Raw genomic sequence first — 20,615 nt, forward strand, 5'->3', positions numbered from 1 at the left:
AATATTCTATATTAATCTTTTATTTACTTCTTTTGTCTGTTGAGTACTACTACTTTTTCATAACAGAATATATTTTATTTATAATAAATTAGTTAAAAAGAATTAAATTTTAATATTGTTGAAGTAAATGTTTACTGCTCATTCATAGTAAATGTTTATCTACACTTTTAAAGTGTAATTATTAATTAATTTATTAAAATTAAAGAAAAATTCTGAAAAATTGGAGAGCTCTGTGATAACATGTAACAGAGATAAAAAAATAAAATAAAAAGCAACAAGTTAAAAAACATTTTTTTATTAAGTAAATCTTATAATAATTATTTTAAAACTGCTTGAAGCTTTTATTCAGTATGGATAACTTAAAAATATTTTAATTATACTTAAGTTATCTAAAAAATATAAACAATCTGACTAAAATCTATTTTTATTTTCAGTGTTCTCCTCAGCTATTTTAGCTATAGTTCTGAGAGCAGACTGAGTTTTTTCTGAGATGTATGCATCAACTTGTCCCATAATGGTCATGAACTGCAACAGTTTTTCAAATGCTTCATTTGATTTTTCAGCTTTCTGAGCTGGTGTTTCTTCTGGTCGAATAATAAGTTCCATTGCATTTAAGTGCTTTGGTTCTTGAACTGGTGATGGCATCAGTGCTTTCAGTGTAGGTATTTGAACTGATGGCACTCTTACTGGTACTGAATATTGACCATTTAAAGTTGGTGATTGAACTATCGGTATTTCATTTGGGTGTTGTACAATCTGCTGTGGCATCACACCGATTTGTTGTTGAAGTGCATTAGGTTGCTGATGTATCATCATATTTTGCTGTGGTAGACCATTTGGCTGATGCAGATTGTTTTGATGTTGCATGAGAGAAACTTGTTTATCTTGAAATTCTGTAAAATAAAATTCATGAAAAAATGTGTAATTGAAATTAGTTAAATAGTTTATTACAAAGTAATTGTGTTTTATCTCATATGAAATGAAACAAATGTGTAGTATACGCTAAACTTATGAGTATTGATAAAACAAATTTTTAAATTAAAAAACAAGAGTACAAGACTCTTTCAGAATTTGTGTTTTCAGTGATTCCTGAAAATTTTTATGTATAAATACAGCATATAAACGCATCATTTACACGTACAATAAATGTAATTTATTTTGTGTGAGAAATGGCTCTTAAGGAAGGCTGTATGTAGGATCATAGAAAGTTTTTATACATCATAATTTGAGTTAATTGTTTTGACATACCATTTTTCTACGATGATATGTTTATGGATTTTTTTATTGCGTTCTCAACTATTGAAGATATTTAATGTTATATAAGGTTTGATGTAGAAAATTTTAGTATCCAGTACCTCTTCTCTGTACTTTCTTCACCAGTTTAAAATACAACTGTCTTAATTTATATTTAATTTTAGTTATGCAGTATTTTAAATGAAATATTAATTTAACTGAACTGTGGAATTTTATAAAAAAAAGGCAAGGATATTTCAGCATTGCTTCTTTTAACACTTTCAGTTGTACGATATATACATTTAGGTGAGACATTTTTTAATTTTTTTTTTTACAACTGATGTTGAGGCATATAGATAATGTAGATTTGTGAATATAATCATGCATACGTACATACAGACATCCTGCTGAAACTAGTCAAAATGGATATTTCCGTTGAAAATCTGAAAACCAAACTTTTTCGTGATCACAATACTTCCTTTACTTTATACAAGGAAATAAAAATTTATTTCAGAAAAAATTTTTTAAAATTGTTTATTCTCTTGTAAGATGTAACTAGTGCAGATAATTAATTTTTTATACTGGGCAGTTTGTAAGTATTATGAAAAATGTAATTAACCAGTAAGCCACATTATTCCAACACTTTCTCTTTGTCAGTCATACTTGACTAGATGTTTTTTTCATTAATTATTTAATTTCAATTTAACAGTGAGCACTTGACAACTATTTGTTTGGTTCTGAATTTGATTTACAGCACAAATTGTATATTTTCAGTGGTCATCGAAAAAACGTTGTTTTGAGTAATCTTCATTTAATGAAAAACAAATAAAATTATATCCCATTAGTAATATTTGGTCTTACTTAATTAAAATAATGGTAACTATTTTCTATTACTTTTTTTTTTAAACAAGTATGTTGCCACAAAAATACCATGGGTAAACTCCATACTGTAGTGAATCTTTGATACATTATCATTATAAAATTTCTGTTAATGTTTTCATTAAAATTTTGATTAAATGATTTCTTTTAAGCTTTGTTAATATTTTACTTGTTGAGTGTTGTTAGGGAAACCCCCCAAAGTTCACGTTTATGGATTTTCTCTTTTCATTTGCTTTTATTTTTTATGTTTTTGTTCTGGAAAAGGTGCATCTATCATTAACTACTACTACTCATACGTTGGTTTTGTACAATTAATTTCTTTGATTTCATCCACATTTACCTATATCAATAGCACTCAATTGAGATAAATATATCGAAATCTATTATATGAAAATTGCTACAGCTATTATGTATTTTCTGACTCTATTTTCACCAACAATCAATCATACAATTATTCAAATTAGTATCTCCTTGTTGTTAAGTAAAAAATTTTTACACAATATTTTGTTTTTAATTGTACTGTTTTAAAAATAATTACCTCTGTTTAATTCTTCATTCCTCATTGCATTTTCTATATGTGAAATATCATTACTAACTGCTTCACAGAGCACATTTATAGATAACTGTAAAAAAATGTACACTTATTATTTCTGTTCATTTTATTATTTGTTAAATTTTTATTGTAAGTAATAAAATTAAAAATTTTATGTTTATTGTGTGATCTTGCTTCTTGAGCTTCATGCCTTGGTTTTTTGAATTTTTAATTCTGAACTTGCTTATGATATTGAGCATTTTTTTCACACATGCATTTTTAATTGTTTTATTGTCATTTTACATTTAAATATGAATATTATCTTATATCTATGTATGACAGAGGTAAAAAGAGTTAAAATACAACGTGTAATTCATGAATAAGATAAAAGTAATTAATTTATTTTGAAATTTGTAAGTTTAATTGTGAACCTACACGAGTGCTCTTTAAAAAAAATCTCTAATTTTTATCAGATTGAAAGACTCACTCTGTAAGAAAAGTTGTTAAAAAAGTTGTTTTTTAATGGAATATTATTTCTTTCAGATAATGATAGATGAATTTTTAATTTTCAAAATAGAGTCTATATAATATTTCTAACAAATGCTACCATAACTGTAATTATTGTGAGACACATTTTATTCAGCTAATTATTATTTAAGAATTAATAAAGTAAAAATACTTAAAAATTATTTATAAGATGTATAATCTAGAACTAGATGTTTCACCAATCAGTAGTTTTAAATAAATTGGTAAATAAAAAGTACACAAAACAATTTATAAATTGTACAATTAAAATAAAACAATAACTGAAAATTAAAAATAAATTGAAATCATTGCAAGTGGAATGAAAAAGTTGCTTAATGAAGTTAATCCCATTATCTCTTGACGGGACGTCTGAGTCCGGCAAGTTTTGGTGCTTATAAAATATTTAATATATTTACAGACGGGCTACTTATCTACTGACGGGACTCCTACGTCCTTTACATGTTAGTATAATGACAATGTAAAGCGATTTCCACTTCGTAATAACAGAGCACCACTAAATTGACAGTGTGCCAGCATTTTACTGTAGCAAAATTTTCCCGATTTTATAAATTTTATGTCTTGTTCATATTTTTTTAGTTATGATATCATTGTAAGTTGTTAAAAAAAAAGTCAATTACTTGAAAAAATACTGAAAACGTTAAAGGTACTTTACATTTTTTCGGTAGGTATAAAAAGTCCGACCGGACTCGCAAGTCCCGTCAGGAGTCAAGGGTCTTCTTTTACCCATGTGATTGTGTACGTAAACATAACTAACCTAAAAAACTGTTTCAAAAAAGTAAGCACACTGCCGAAAAGCTGTTACATCGTAAATTGTTTGGTTGTGTTTAAAATTAAAAAAAATATTTTTAGAAACATTTTTTGCTAAATTCGTTTTTTCTCGTTCGTGGTAGTATATTTTTTTAAAATGTCTAAATTTGTTGGTGACGAACTTATTCTATTCTATTTGAAGACTTGCCGGAGATAAAAATCCCTTCAGAAATAGATTCTGAAAATGAAGATGAAATTCCCCCAATTTCATCCCTTTCTAAATTCGACGAAGTTTTTAAATGAAAATGAACTTTTTATGTTCTTTGTGATAAATTTTTTGGTGGGGCTACCACAAATTACCCTCTAAGGATCAATACTGGTCTAATAATCCAGACCTTAGGGTACAATTAATAGTTGACGCTACGACTCGAGATCGTTTAATGAAATTTTACATTCATTGAATGTGAACAATAACCATTTAGTTCCCGATCAATGCAAAGATCGTTAATACAAATTGCGTCTTATGATTCAGAGCTTGACTGATTCTTTTTTTTAGATCGTACACACACAGGAACATTTGCAGTTAGATGAATCCATTATATTGTTGAAAGGACGTCATTACATAAAACAATATAACCCACTAAAACCTATAAAGAGAGGCTATAAAGACTTGTGTATAGCAGATTTAGAAAGGTTTATTTTAAATTTCAATGTCTATCTAGGTAAAGATGAGGTTACAGAGGGTGAATTTAAACATTTTGGCCTTGGAGAAAGTGTTGTTCTTAGCCTAACAAAAAAAATTTGGGAAGCAGACGATTAATTGTATTTGATAATTATTTTACTAGTGTAGCTCTCATGGAGAAATTGAAGGTAGAAAATATTTTAGCTTGTGGTACAGTAAGATCCGATCGATTGGGTTTGCCTGATGAAAATAAAATAAAACTGTTTACCTGATAAAAAAATGAAAAGAGGAGATTTAAATTATGCCATTTCTGACATAGGATTTTTTTTTTCAAATGGCATGACACCAAAATTATTTGTTTTCTGTCAAATTTTCATGGCACTGAAAGAACTTCAGTGAAGCGTACCCAAAAAGATGGTTCAAGAATAAGTATTCCATGCCCAGTAGTTGATGATTACAAGTACATGGGTGGAGTTGATCATGCAGACCGCTTCAGAGTTTTGTATGGAATCGACAGAAAATCAAAAAAGTGGTGGCACCGCCTTTTTCTAGTCTTCTTGACCATGACATTTGTAAATGCTTATGTCATATATTGCCATTTTTTGAAAGAATTCCTGTTCTGGATTTGAAGCGTTCTGTGGATTTAGATTTGTTTAATTGCTAGAAAAACGTGCCACTGCGTAAAAGTCATAGAGATCCCTTAATCAGCAGCCTGGCCCATCAAAAAATATTAAGCGAAGAAAAACTGGCTACTCCATAATCAAAGATGTTCGTTTAGATAACCTAGGTGCACATTGGCCAAAATTCACTGGTAAAAGAGGACGATGTGAACAGTGCATTATAGATAAAATTGAATTAAAGCCTACAAGTTCCATGTGCAAGGTTTACTTGTGTTTAACGACAAAAAAAAATTATTTTGCAATGAAATGAGACGTTGTCCAAACAATCGGCGTACAGCTGCCAACGATATTCGTGCAGTTTGCTCCGTCTTGTTGAAACTAGGCTGTATTAAGAATTGGTAGAAATCTCTTTTGTTGTTCCACAACAAAGTTTTCAAGCACGGCTACGTAACGAGCCAATGTCACTGTAATCGCAAAACCGTTGTCATCCTCAAAATAATAAGGGCCTATAACACCGTAAGATGACATAGCACACCACACGGTCACTTTCTGGCTGTGGAACGGATTTTGATGCGCAGGATTTTCTTGTGCCCAGTATCTGAAATTTTGCTTGTTAACAAATCCACTGAGGTGGAAATGCGCTTCGTCTGACATCCACAGTTCGTGAACAAACTATTCGTTATAATTTATCTTCTGAGGCATTACATTACAAAATTGTGCTCGCACAACTGCATCGTTCGGTTTCAGTTCCTGGACGATCTGCAACTTGTATGGATGGTATTGCAAGTTCTTCACTAACATTCTTCGAACACTTGAACTATGAAATTGTAAAGATGCTGAGAGACGACGGATTTTCCGATGTGGACTTCGTGTGACAGCATCTTGTAAAGCTTGAACATTCTGTGGTGTACGGACAGTTCGCACAAGGCCTGGAGGTTTCTTTTTCATTGCCGAACCGGTTTCCTCACAATTAGATAACCATGTTTTAATTGCATGTGCTGATGGAACACAGTCGTGCCGTCCCAGATTAAAATGACGGCGAAATTCTCTACGCGCTCCCTCCACACTGTCATTGTTTTTGTAAAACGCTTTGATAGCAAATTCACGTTGCGCACCACTCCAAGGATTCATGACAACTAAATGGCAGGTTAGGTTGAGGACAATGAAGACCATACCTTCAAGGAATGCATCAGATGGATACAAAATAGACGGGACACAAATTTATCAACGACGAGACCTGAGGAGATTACGAGTAACATGCTACATAGTGAGGACAATTGGAAAAGAATTGAAGGAACTATCAGGAATATCTTAACAGTAAAAATCGAAGACGAGAGGAAACTCGGCTTCTGAGTGAATAGATTAGGGTAGGGTGGATAGCCCCAGTAGTGAGGGCTGGCATGCTTAGGTGTGTCAGTTCCAAGAATCTACTGGGGACTCCGAGGGAGAATAGGTCTATACAAGTGTAAAAGACCCATCGATGCGTCACGACTTTCCAAGGTATGGCGTAGCGATACAGAAGGGCAAATGAGACTCAAAAGACCTGACCGGTGGGCCGACCTGCCTTGCCGGACATAGAGCCGGTAGGTGGGGAGGCTCATTAGAGTATAACAGGCACTCCCCTGGGTGGCGTAATACCAACCAGGTCGGACCGGCCCAGGGGAGCAGAGTCAAAAAAAAAAAAAAAAAAAAAAAAAAAAAAAGGTTAGGTTAGAGAGGCTGGCGTCACTTATCAAGTGGTACCAATCGCCCACGGCTACCAACACAACTTTCAAAATTTCCCGTTTCTTTGAATCACTCTGTATTTCTTTCAATACATGATAAGATGGTGTCATTCTATATGCTTTCAGAAATTAAATACGGTATGTTTTTTGTTTCCTAATTATTGTTATATTTTGTATTAAAAAATATTTTATTAATTTACTAATAATTAGTAGCTAAATTTAAAATAAAATAATATTTTAGTGTATATCAAACAAGCTGAACTTAGTTTTTGTTATTATAACAATGAAATCAATAACAGAATCATTGAGTAATCCAAACCCCTTTGTCTCCTGACGGGACTTATGAGTCTCACTTCCGAATACCTATATATAAATATCAGTAAAATTATAAAAAAGTATTTTTAATTAATTTAAGGTAATAAATAAAAGAAATTTAAGGAAAATAAAATAAAATAATAACCCTTAAAATTTTTTAGATAGTCAATAGATTAGGTTATACCTAATCGTACTCTACTCAGTGAAAAATAAGTATCTCAAGCAGGATCAATAACAAAAGATTTCAGCCATACAAAAATATTTCTTAAAATTTAGACAAGATAAATATGTAATTTTCAAATGAAGAACAAATCCTATATAATTTGTTAAAAGATTTTAAAATTTTAAGACTATTACATAGTGGTCAGTCTAAGTAGAGTGTTGGAAATTTACTCAATCAGATATTTTAATTAGGAAACTGGAATAAATTGTTTTATTATGTTAATGTAATATTATTATGTTACCTATCTACAAAAATATCAATTTATGCATTTTTCATTCCTCTATGCAAAAATATCAACCAGAAATAAGTGTTAGGATATCAGCCAAAAATCTTGACTTAAGTGTGGGTTTTTCTGTTTTGTTTGTTTTTTTTTTCTGCAACCATAATTTTACTGCTATTTTGACCAATCCATCATGTTGTTTAGGAATAAAAGAAATACTTTTTTTATTTAGAAGTATGATAATGATGTTCATATCCATTTAGTTTGAGTGAGGAGAAATGCAGATTTGGTACTAGATAGAAAAATATTTTATGAAAAATATTTTTTTCATCACATAATTTATTCAAGAATTAATAGCATGGAAAATATTCTTAAACACTAATTTTGGATGCTGTTTTGGAAAAAAGATGGTGAAGAAATGCAAAATCAGCATATTATGTTGTTAGAAACTCACAAAGACTGTATCATTTATTCATATTTTTGCTGTTTTTTTTTTTTTTGTATCTTTTAATAGATAAGCTATCAAATAACTTTTTATCAAGTAGATTACCACCAATCTAACTAGATAAAAAAAGTAAAATGTTTATTTGGGCAAGTAATAGCCTTTAATTAATCAAAGTGTCTTATGAATCCTGAATATAATTAATCATCTGTCGCTTAGTTACTTTGCGACAATGTCAATTAAACATGTTAATGTCAATTAAACATTAAGATAAAAAAAAAAAAAAAAAATTGGACAAGTTTTATTCTATTTACTCAAATAAATTGCTATTTAATTTAAAAGTTTCCTTAAAGAATCAAATAATTTTGATTCTTTATTATGGTATTTGGTTATTAATTAATTTAATTATGGTATTTGGTTACCATTAATTTTGGTTAAATAGTAGAAATATTGCTAGTGGGGCAATTTTAATTATACATTTTTTAAAATGGTTATAAAACCCTTCAGTATGACATTGAATAGTATTTCTGTAGCTATATCTGTGACTGCGCAGTCAGTCTGTCAATACAATATTACCAATAATGCTACCTGTAACACTGGTGACAAATGATTCAAAGAGATTTTCTGAAAGCACATTGGTGTATATTTCATAGGTGCTGTTAATTACCCCATTTTTTGAAATGCAGTTGCAATACATTACAACTGCATTTACCTGGATAGTCAGATCCAGATAAAGTGAACTTTAAGAGGACTTTAATCTTAATCCAAGCTACATTACACTAGCATTTGTAGAAAGCAACAGTTGATATGATAAGTTTCAAAAGAAATTGACACAGTTCATTCTAGCACAATCTTTCAATGATCTGATGTAGAGGCAGGTGCAACAATAAAATTATTTGAATACAGTAATCAAAAATATGAGTTAGGAGGTCAATTTGAAGCATATCTTATGAAATAGAGGATATACATGGCTGAGCTAAAGTTGTTTAGAGAAAACTGACTGACCAGAAAGTAATTTTCTTCGTTGTAAACAAGTATTAAACAATTCTAAAGCAACATAAGAAAAAATGTATTACACAAATCAGTTGTATTACTGTTCCCTATATTTAACCAAATATAATGTTACAAATGATAGTAGCCAAAGAGCTGTTAATAAACCTAACGAATAAAAAACCTCCTTACAACTTTTTCATACTTAACTCTGATTTAATGATACTGTTTGAATTTTGAAATATCTTTGACATCAAAAAGCAGTCTATAAAACAATTTGTTATCTTTATTGTGCCAAAAATACTGTGATAAGTTCATGGTTTTTAATCTGTATCTTGGTGTTTTTTCAATAAGGTTGGCAATTTCCTTAAACTACACATAATACATAATTTCCTATAAGCAAAATAATTTTTTTGAAAAATAAGAAATTTACAACAGCACAAAAAGATAACATTTTAGAGTGAGAATGTATGCTAGAAAAGAAAGCAAATCATTATAAGATATCAGACTGTAATTTAAAGATAAAATGAGTTTTACTTATTCACAAGTGTGAATTGATGTACTAAAAATGTAATACTTTAGGAGGACAAAGTATAGCATGTAGTCTTGATAGTGCTTTGACTGTAAGTGTAATAGATTCATTATTTACAAAATATCTTAATGTATTGTGCATGATTTGTTAGATCTTAATGATTATATAGATTAAATATACTGTAAACATGTTTACTCAGTATTTACGAATCATTCAGTGAGATACCTGTTGTATGATTAAAACTGTATGTAATTTAAACTTTATTTGTCTTACAGTACATTTGTCTTTATTATATTACTGTAGTTCAATGATTAGTACCTAAAATAATTTTTATTTTGTGCACTCTTTCAGATAACTTAACTCATGTTCCAGAGATTTATGTAGCTTAGTTTCCTTTTTTATTATTATAAATGGTTTTCACATTATTCATTTTAACTATTTACAATTCTTTTATTTTTAAAAAAGAAGCAAATAAAAGGATATTGACATTCATTAAATACAAAAAATGTCTGTCAGAGCATTTCCCTCTGAAAAAAGTAATTAACCAAAATTTTAATAGCTGTTGTAACCTAGTCTTCTGATTTCCATATCATAAAAGTAGATTAGTTTTTTGGAAAAAATATGAATGCAAATATAACAACATTATATATCATCATGATGTGGTATTCTGCTTGTTGGCAGGTCCCTGGCACCATTGTCTCCATCTGTTTCTGTCCCATGTTTTTCCATCTCATCATAACCTTTACTACCTTTTCTGTCATTTTTTTAATTTCAGCCTCTTCCTTTCTCTTCTTTTATCACCTCCAACAGAGCCTTCAAATCTGTATTTATTATTCCTTTTCTGCTAATTATATGCCTTATACTATTTCCTTTTTTCCTTCTGATTGCCGTGAATATTGTTCTATCTTCATTTTTTCTTCTTAATACTTCTATGTTACTTACTGTATCCACCCATTTCATCTTCTCCTTCCTCCTCCAGACCCACATCTCAAAAGCCTTGATCCTATCTTTCTCCTTTTTTCCCAGTGACCATGTTTGAATACTGTACAAAAGTATACTCCAAACATAGCATTTTACCAATCTCTCCTCAGGTTCAGATCCATGTTGCTGCAGAGTATGTTTTTCTTTCTAAAAAATGTTTCCTTTGTCATTGCAATTTTTGTGTTAATCTCTTCTTTATTGCTCCAGTCTTCAGTTAGTATCACCCCGGTATTCCTGTATCTTTTTAATTGTTCATATTTCTCCTTTTGCTGTTAAAACATTCATATCTTCCCTCTCATTCACCTAACTTAACATAACTTTTGTTTTCCTCACATTTATTTTCATCCCGTACCCTTCATCCCTACTTTCAGTGCTTTTATCATTCTTTGTAATGTTTGAGTGTCTTTAGCTGCAATCAGCATATCGTCAGCAAATCTGACACAATTTATATTTCTTCCACCTATGCTTATTACTTTTGGGCCAACCAATTGTTTCAACATTTCTCAACGTAAAGAGTAAACAGGGTTGGTGATAAACTGCATTTTTGCCTCACTTCTCTACCTAATTCTAACCAGTCTGTGAGATTATCATTTATTTTCATAGCTGATTTTTGCTTCATATAAAATTCTCTGACCAGTCTCCTATCCTTCCAGTTAACTCTCTTTTCTTCCAGAATCTCAAATAACTTTTCCCACTGTTCTCTGTCGAATGCTTTTTCCATATCTATAAAACAAGCTTAATCCTTTTCCTCTTTCAAAACCATTTCCCTCCAATCATTCTGATCATTTCTACAGCCACATGATATAACACATGGTTAATTAGGGTTCAATTAACTACACATCTCACAAATGGTTGGTCTGAGTCTGTACATGACTACACCTCGTTTACATCTCATACAAATTATCCTCATCTCATTGGGTTGTGTGGAGTTACTTATTCACTAGATGAACAGTTTTTAACATACATGTTAGGAAAATAAATAAATATAACAAAAAAACCAGTAGCCATTTTAAAAACGTTTTTTAAGGATTAAAAAATTTTTTATGATTAAATTAAAATTTTGTTTTGCCAAAATTGATGATTTTTAGTTCTGATTCACTCAGTAGTCAAAACCAGTAAATGGAACATTCTGTTCATTAAAGTAAAAAGCACATATCCCAAATTACTTTCATTTTATTCCACTAAAAAAGTTCTATCAGTAGATCAATTAGAGGAATAATTTTAATTTTTTGGAATATTCTACATCATTTCTTTCTTATTCTTGCTTTTGATTTCTTTTTACAAACATTCGCATTATTTTTCTTTTCTGTAAACTCATTTTGCCTCAGACAATCTGAACACTTAACTCCATTAATGCTTGCAGAAATATACCCTTTGTATGTGCAGAAAATCCTTGTAATACAGTGTAGAAAGACAGTGGAACTGTGAGGAGTAATGCAAAAGCAAACAATACACATGAAACTGATGCATTAGAATTAGTCTATATTATGCAGAAACATAATATTAATCTCTTTTGGTTAATTAAATGACAACTTTAGTAAATATGGTTTTCTAACAGAATCAATAAAAACTAATACAATTAAAAAATAAATGAAAAGAAATTTAAAAAATGAAAAGTTAGGAGTAAAAAAAAAGTGAAAAATGACAACTGAATTTTTTGTAAGATTATTTGAGATTATTATTTCCTTCGGCTAATTTATTAACCTCTGCAAAAAACCATTTTTTCATACACAAGGTATATAAGTACTTTTTTTTTACCGACTTTTCAAAGAAAAGTATGGTATTACTTTTTGTCGCATGAGTGGAGAGGCAGATGAAAATTAATGTTTTTTTATGTTTTGACGTATCAGGAGTATGAAAATACCATTTAATTAAATTGGGGTTTTCTTATATATTTGTATACAGGCTGATGTATAAAATTTTGTGACTCAAAAATCTTCAAAACTACTTGATCAATTTCATTGAAATTTAGATATGCTCTAGTAAAGTATTTGAGTTGTGCGGGTGAAATTTTGATGAAAAATTGGTTTAGTCATTGAGTTACACTCTATCTAAATTCTAAAAAATTTGAGTGTGGTTGTTTTGATGCTGCAAGTTGAAACGCTGATGTTTCTCTATCTGCTGAATCTATTGCTAGCAATATTAATCAAATTAAAAAAGAATGAATATATTAATTTAATGAAAAGTTGGTTTTTTTCTTTTCTTTCTTTTGACTTTTTCCTTTTTATTTTGAAAGTCCAGTATACATATTTAATGTAGTAAAAAGTTATACTATTAGATCAAAAAAAGTTTCAATTACCATACTGAGTTTTTAATAAATTTTAAAAATAATTACAGTATTAATAGTATAACAAATGTAATTATGTAATCTAGTACAATGAAATAAAAAGCAATAATAATTTTCAAAGCAATAAAAATTTTAATAATTTTTTTAATAATTTTCTTTGGTCAGTAATCAGATTTTATTAAATTATATTTAATTTAATAAATATAATTATATTAAATTAAATTAAATTAAATTAGAATAAGAATAAATTTTAAAGAAATTTTAAAGAATAAGGGAATAAATTCCCTTATTCTTTAAGGGAAGAAGCATTAATTAAATAAAATTGTTACCTTGCCTTTAGCTCTTGTTAATGAAATCAGGTAATTTTTTGAGAAACTGTTCTGGGCACAACAATATTGTTTATTTTTATTGAATAAAAACATATGCATAAGAAAACAAATATTCATGCTCTCAAAAAATACTTTTCTAAACAAAAGTATAATTCCTGTCTCCCTACTTTTAGCTTTCAAATCATTGACTTAATGTTCAGTAGTATATAACCATTTAAAAAAAGGTGTTTAATAAAAAACCAATAATAATAAATTTGAAAAAAAAATATTCTAAAAATGTTAAAAAGTAACTTTTTATTTTCCCTTAAATTTTGATATTTGAAGTTGAGCCAAATTAAAAATCACAACCAACTTATTAATCCTTAATTTGGTGCTTACTTCAAACAGCTTAAATTTGTAGAAAAAGTACAAAAAGAAATGTTGATAAACCATTTAAAGAGAGGCTGTTACTAGACATTAACTAAGGCTCTCTGGAATACAAGGAATTGTGTTAATTTCTTATTATACAATTAAAAATAAGAAACAGAGTCCTGAGAAATGGTTTTAAAAGAGTCACATTAGCTACTGTGCAGGAATATTTATTAATTTTTATAATTTTCTTGAATTTTCACATGAAAATATATAGAATATCTGAATTATATTAATCTACATTTATTATTCAACAGTAATTATGACAAAAAAAATTATTTTTAAAATTGTATCGGTAAACAAATTAATTTTTTGTATTAAAAAAGGTTTTCACTTTAGCTCACTTAAAAATACAACAGAACAATCAGAGGATCTTCCTTTACAGAATTAAAAACACAAACAAACTCTGTCCATTTGATGATGAGTTACACTTAGAAAATATTTGGGTCAAATTGAAATCTCTTCCTCTTATTAAATTTGTTAAAAATGAAGAATGTAATTTATTCCTTTATCAGAATCTAGTTACATATAGTTTATTGTTCATATCTATTGAATGGAAAGACATGTAGTTTTCTCTATTTAGTAATAGCAACAGAATTATTTTTGTTTTTTGTTTTTACTTTATATTAATTTGTAGAATAGTTATTATGTACTTTGGTTTGGTTCTTTATTGCATACACTATCCTTGATCTAAGAATATAAATTGTCTTAATTGTTAAACTACTATTATTAAAAAATAGAATGTTTTTTTTAATTGTAATTCAAAATGAGCATCTAAAGAAAATAGTAGGGCACTTACAAATGGAATAGAAAGACAGAATTTACAATACTGCTGAGCAGATAACTAGTGTACATTTAACAGAAATTGAATCAATTAGTCTTTCATGAAGTGTTTTTCAGCAGTGAAGTTAAAACGAATAAATTAATATTATAATATAATTATGTTACATTATTTAATATTTTATTTTATCTTTAAGTTTTATTCAGAGTATAAATTATAATATATACTGTAGGTTCTCTTACACTTTTAGGAAAAATTAAGAGGTCTGTTACTGCTCCATCATTATATACTTGCTAATAATAATAATTGTTATCATACCTGATACACAACAAAAAAGTATCCTACGTATTTAGTAGTAAACATTATTATTGTGGTGTAGTATTTTGAATTTTCTAACTTCAAAGCAGATTGTTTGCTGTGATATTAACTATGAAAGTATTGTTTTTAAAAGCAGTTGTAATAAAAATATACAAAGCTGTGTGTGTGTGTGTGTGTGTGTGTGTGTGTCCATACACAGGAATATTCAGTTTGATTATGCAATTAATACTATTCAGCATTTTAAGTAGCAGAATAATTTGATTTCATTCCTTATTATTTTTATTTCATATTATTTTATCTCTAATTAATAAATTGCTATTCTTTGAAAAATGTTTTCATGTATTACATTTATTAGTATATCATTTACACATGACAGCAAGATAAATCTAAGTTTCTCATAAAGTATCCAAGAAAGGGGTTTTAGAAATACAAAGACCCTTAATTGATAAGTATTTCATGTTCAACATGGTTTATATATATATATATATATATACATCATCTTCAATTAAGAGAATAATAAAAAACACACTGTAATTAAAAATCATATCAAAAATATAACATCTTCTAAATTAAGATTATTTTATTTAAAAAGTTGATCAAATACTGAGTGGAGATGTATGGTAACATCAAAAAAAAAAAAAAAAAATTGTGAAAAAACAGAAATATAGGCTCAACAAAATGAAATAGATTTCATTGTTTGAGCGTTAAATTTTGTTTCTAAATATTGTGGCTAAATCTTAAATAATCATAAATTAAATTAAATTTTATTAGCAATTATTTTCAATCTTCTTTTAAAATTGATTAGAAATTTAAATTTATTTTAATATTTAATCGGATCTGAATTCATTCCAATCATTTAATGAAGTTACCAGTGAACAAATAACTAGAAATTAAAGTTAGAAGAAATATTTAATTGTAGAATAACCTTTACGTAAAGTTTTTTATGTAAGGTTTTAGAATAACTAATGCATATATGCATATCCACATTCTTGCTCATGTGTATGAATTTATAAGTACTCTAGTTATACTAGTACTGTTACTAATTAGTTATACTTCATTATTTATATTCCTTAATGTTTTAAGTTTACTCAAAATGTTCAGAATTACAGAGCAGGTTTTATATCTGATTCTAAACATGGATAGTAGCCAGAAAATATTGTTCTATCCACTCTTATTATTAACCAGTACAAATAAATAATTTATCGTAAAAAATAATATTCGTGAGAAGATGTAGTTTTAATTCAGAAGGTTTTGTAACAGAAGGTTTTAATTCTGTGTTAAAACTTTATGGCACTTAGTTCTCAGACTAACTTGCAATTTCATTGTTGAGAAGAGTATTGTCAATGTATATTTTAATAATATTTATTTAATTGTATGTAATTGTAACTGTTTGTTAATAATAACATGTTACAAGACCAATGAGGTCTTAAAAGCCACTGATTTTTTTTTTTATACAAACTGCAATTCCTTAAAAAAAGATATGAGGGTAAGCCTTAGAAAGAGGGTAAGTCCTTAGAAAGTATTTTAATTGACAAAGTTATAAAATAAATTCTTCACAGCAGTTTTAAATGTAACTAACTGCTACTTATTTCAACCAAAGTTTTGTCTCTATATTAAAAAAAAAAAATATTTTAATGAAAATGAACACTGTGGCTTTTCTCAGATGTTTAAAAAAGTAATAAAGTGAATCAAGATTCCAGCCATTAATAACTTAGCATTTAAGTAAAATAAATCATTGTGTGAAACATTATTTTCCCCTTTAAACAATAGTACACCTGAATACCACCTGACAAGTAGAGAGTTGATCTCTATATCTGTCAACTCTTGAAGCTGAGAATTGATGAACTTAATGTGAATCAACTAAAACTAAAGATTTAATTAATCAAATAGGCAATGTATTGTCTTATATTTTAAGCTTGTACCAAGCACCAACATTCTACTTTGGTCATTTCATATTCCCCATTGTACCATCATCCTTTTGTACGAGGATGGTTCAATAATTAAAGAGAGAAATGCAACAACAGAAAAATTATTTAACGAATAAAATTAAACTGTCCAACTTTGAAGTTGGTACAAAATATCAGCTGTTCAAAAACAATTTTCATTATTATAAAATCCTTTATTTTTTTCAAAATATCAACTCTTCTTGAAATGTGTACCCTGGAAGAACATGGTGCTGAGATAAGATTTTTATTTTCTGATGGTGTAAAATAAGCCAAAATTCGCCTGCAGCAGGTGTTAAAACAAGGTAAAATTGTACTAACTGGGCAAATATTAATAAGTGGATTGAACAATTTAAATCAACCAGAACAAGTATCACCTGCGATTTTCATCTGCGAAAGACCAGTACAAGTTTTGACTGACGCTTTGCAAAATTGCATTAATGATTTTATTTGCAAGGACAGATGAATAAAAATATGGAAAGTTTGTTAAAATTTGAAGGACAAATATTGACCTTGCCCATTCAGTTATTATGATAAACAGAATTGCCGTAAAACGTGTTCAAGATGGTTTCCAAGATAGTCAACACAAGACCATAGGCACTCAAATTTACATTTGTATGGAACTTAAACAAACACTTTTTAATGGAATATATTATTATTTTTTATATCGCATAATAATTTGTGATGAATCTTGGATTCATCATTTTGAATTGGAATCTATATTAGAAACATCTGAATTTATTTGCCTGGAAAAAATTCAAAACCTACACATCAACCGGTAAAGTGATACAAACGTAGTTTTGAGACTAATGGCCCAATTAGTTGCAGTTATTTGGAAGAACAAAATATAATCAACAGTGAGTATTATAGTGACTTGCTAGAAAATAAAGTGAAACTCGTAATAAGGAGGAAGTAGGAGATACTTCTCTCTCAAAAGATGTAATTCTTCTGCCCTCCCTGTACTGCTGAAAAGAACCAGAAAGCTATTCAAAAGTTAGATAGAGATGTTGCCACATCCACCTCACACCATGAAATTTTTGTGCTTTGTCCTTTTAAAAAGGTTTTACGTGGCACGAAGTTCGGCAACAAAGCAGTCAAGAATACAGTACAAGAATTGCTTAGACACAAGGTGAATAATTCTTTACCAAAGAAATTGGCTTTTATGAAAGCTCACAGAAAGATGGGTAAAGTACGTAGATGTAGCTGGGTATTATGTGAAAAGTAGTTAGTTTCATTGCCATTGAATAAATAATAGTTTATCTTGTTATTTCTCTTTACTCATTAAAGACCCTCATATGAAACTATTCACTTTATTAGTAAGATCAATCATGACAAATAAATAAATGCATTAAGCATTTATTTATTTTTCTATGATTAATTCCTCACATAAGCTGGAATCTTTGTTTCAAATGTTAAATAGAGATTCTTTATGGTGTATGAAAAATGTCATGTGATCAGGATTCCAACCTGGGGCCTTCAAGATAATAAGCTAAGATGCTGCTTCTACACCACAGAGATCAATAATACACAATAATGCATTATATATCTCCTTCAAAACAGTGAGAAAAGAAGAACGTATCTGTTTCTCTAATTTTTTCCCCTCTATATTAACTGTTTTTGAATGAAATGTGTTGAAAAATTATATGGTGCGAGTGGCTGCAACATTATTTACTAATAATTTTCTTGCAACTGTTGTTTAATTTTTCTGTAGATTAAAATTTTTAAGAAACTCAGGAACGTTATTTCTACTAACTGTTCAGCTGGATGAATTGTAAATATTACTGAACAATAATAATAGACATTCTGTAACACTAGAAGACCCAGGATCAAATTAAAAATATAATTATCTCTAGCTGAATTTTACTTTAGTGTACTTAGTTCATTAAGAGATTAAATATTCTGTAATGCTGAAGATAACTCAAATTCAAGAGAAAAAAGATGGCAAAGAATTGCATGACTTTCTCTGCTATTAATAACAAAAATGTCAAGTCATGATTATCAAAATAAGATTTAAGCATCAAAATTCCCCAGTTTTGAATAAAAAGAATTTTGATTTTTAGGAGCTTCCTTACTTTGAGGAGAAAATTCAGGAAAGATTATTTATAGGGAAGTGAGTGATCTTACAAAAAAATAAAATAAAAATTTAAAAGAGAATTGTTTAAAAAATAATGTATAACTTTATGAAAGTAATGGAAAAAATTGCTTCTTATTTTGGATCTGAAATATAACATAGGTGCCAAAGCTATCTAATTTTAATAGTCCTTTAAGTGATAAAAAAAAAAAAAAAAAAAAAAAAAAAAAAAAAAAAAAAATAGAAAAAAATGTTTAATAATTATAAAAATTAAAAGAGTTATGAAATAAGCTAATAATGAGTTACCAAATAAGCAAAAAAACAGAATATATATATTTTAGAAGTGGAGAATAAATTTTAAGAAAAGTTTTTTCTACAAATATTCATATATATTGGGTTAAGGTTAACAAAATAGCTTAAGTAAAAGTTTTCTCTAACACAACTTAACAGAGGCTAAAAAAGGAAAAATAAAATAAAAAATAAATTTTCTGCATTTTAGTTCTGGGGGTCTATAATCTAAAAAGATTGTAGTAGACATTTCTTGACAGCTCTATATATGAAGTATAAACTTTCAAAACCTTTTTGAAAAATATTTAAACTGAAGAGAGATAAAGCAAAAGAACAAAACAACTATATCCAAATTTTAAGAGATGGGGAGATTGATTTTTAAGAAAAAATTTTGGATTATTTATATAGCATTGTAGATAACAAATTTGTTTTAATCCTCCAGTGCCTGAAGCAATTCAAAATAGTTTTTAGTGATATCCTCTACCCCCTTAATGAATTTTGTAAAGAAATTAATATGATCACTGCCACATGTATAGAAATATTTGAGCCAAATTTGAATAAAATCAGTTTGGTCAGTCCTGAGATATGAGGCCAAAGCACTGTGACACACATGCATACATAAGAACACACTGTTTTTTTTTTTTTTATCTTGATGAAGTAATTGGACCCTAAAATATAATGTTTTGCAAAAAGCCGACATCCCAATTTTTTTACATGATCACCATACTTTCCCCTTTAACATATTTTCTGGGAAATTAATATCAATCATTACTTTAATTGGATTTGAATACAAATAATGCTTATGTACTTATTTTGTTAATAAGCACCATCATGAACAATTAACTCAAATGAAGCAGTTAATTTCTACTAATAGCACTGTCTCAGAACTTGGGTGAAAGATTATGGGAAAATATGAATGCCAAACTACCTCTAGCTGATTTTGTGTTGTGAGGCAGTTTATACCAGAAAGGTTATTGTGCTGAAATTTATGAAAAAATTAATCTCAAGTTATTCAATTAAGATAATTTTAAATTTACTTAATAACAGTAATTTATTTAAATATAATAATAAATTGATGAATAGTTTAAAGTTTCTGTTATTCCACTTTTCTAGTTTGTCACGGATCTAACTAGTTTACTGATGCTAGATTATGTGATGTCAAATTTTGTTATAGATTTTAAAAAAATAATGAACTACTCACATTCAAAATACATGAAATGAGCTTCCAGAGGATCTTTTTGAGCCTCACCTCTTTTTTCAGTAGAGATGCAAATTCACAGATAAACTCCTGTGAAATAATCTTCTGAAAGCAAATAGTATGTTTTTCAAACTAGGTTATCTTAAATTATTTTTGTTAATTGTATTTTCACATTTTGTCATGCTGAACAAGAAATCTGTTTTAGGTGTAGTTTAATATTTAAAAACATTCATGCTGATTTGTAATGAATGTACATGGTATCTTATTTATGTAAAGAAAAGAGATTAAGCATAAACACTCACGTATATTCATTATGTTGGCCATTG

General features: G+C 28.4%; 1 protein-coding gene across 1 annotated transcript; it reads right to left on the bottom strand.

Annotated features, from left to right (window-relative positions):
- Positions 1–312: 312 nt before the first annotated feature.
- LOC142320887 (uncharacterized) lies at positions 313–20,390 on the bottom strand. The gene is made up of 3 exons (XM_075358872.1): positions 20,293–20,390; positions 2,651–2,735; positions 313–893 (listed from the first exon to the last, which is right to left on the bottom strand). Exons 2-3 carry the CDS (start codon positions 2,673–2,675, stop codon positions 412–414), a joined length of 507 nt encoding a protein of 168 aa, XP_075214987.1. The 5' UTR covers positions 2,676–2,735; positions 20,293–20,390; the 3' UTR covers positions 313–411.
- Positions 20,391–20,615: the final 225 nt, after the last annotated feature.

Source organism: Lycorma delicatula, chromosome 3 (genome assembly GCF_047948215.1).
Source record: "Lycorma delicatula isolate Av1 chromosome 3, ASM4794821v1, whole genome shotgun sequence".
In the NCBI taxonomy this organism is placed as follows: domain Eukaryota; kingdom Metazoa; phylum Arthropoda; class Insecta; order Hemiptera; family Fulgoridae; genus Lycorma; species Lycorma delicatula.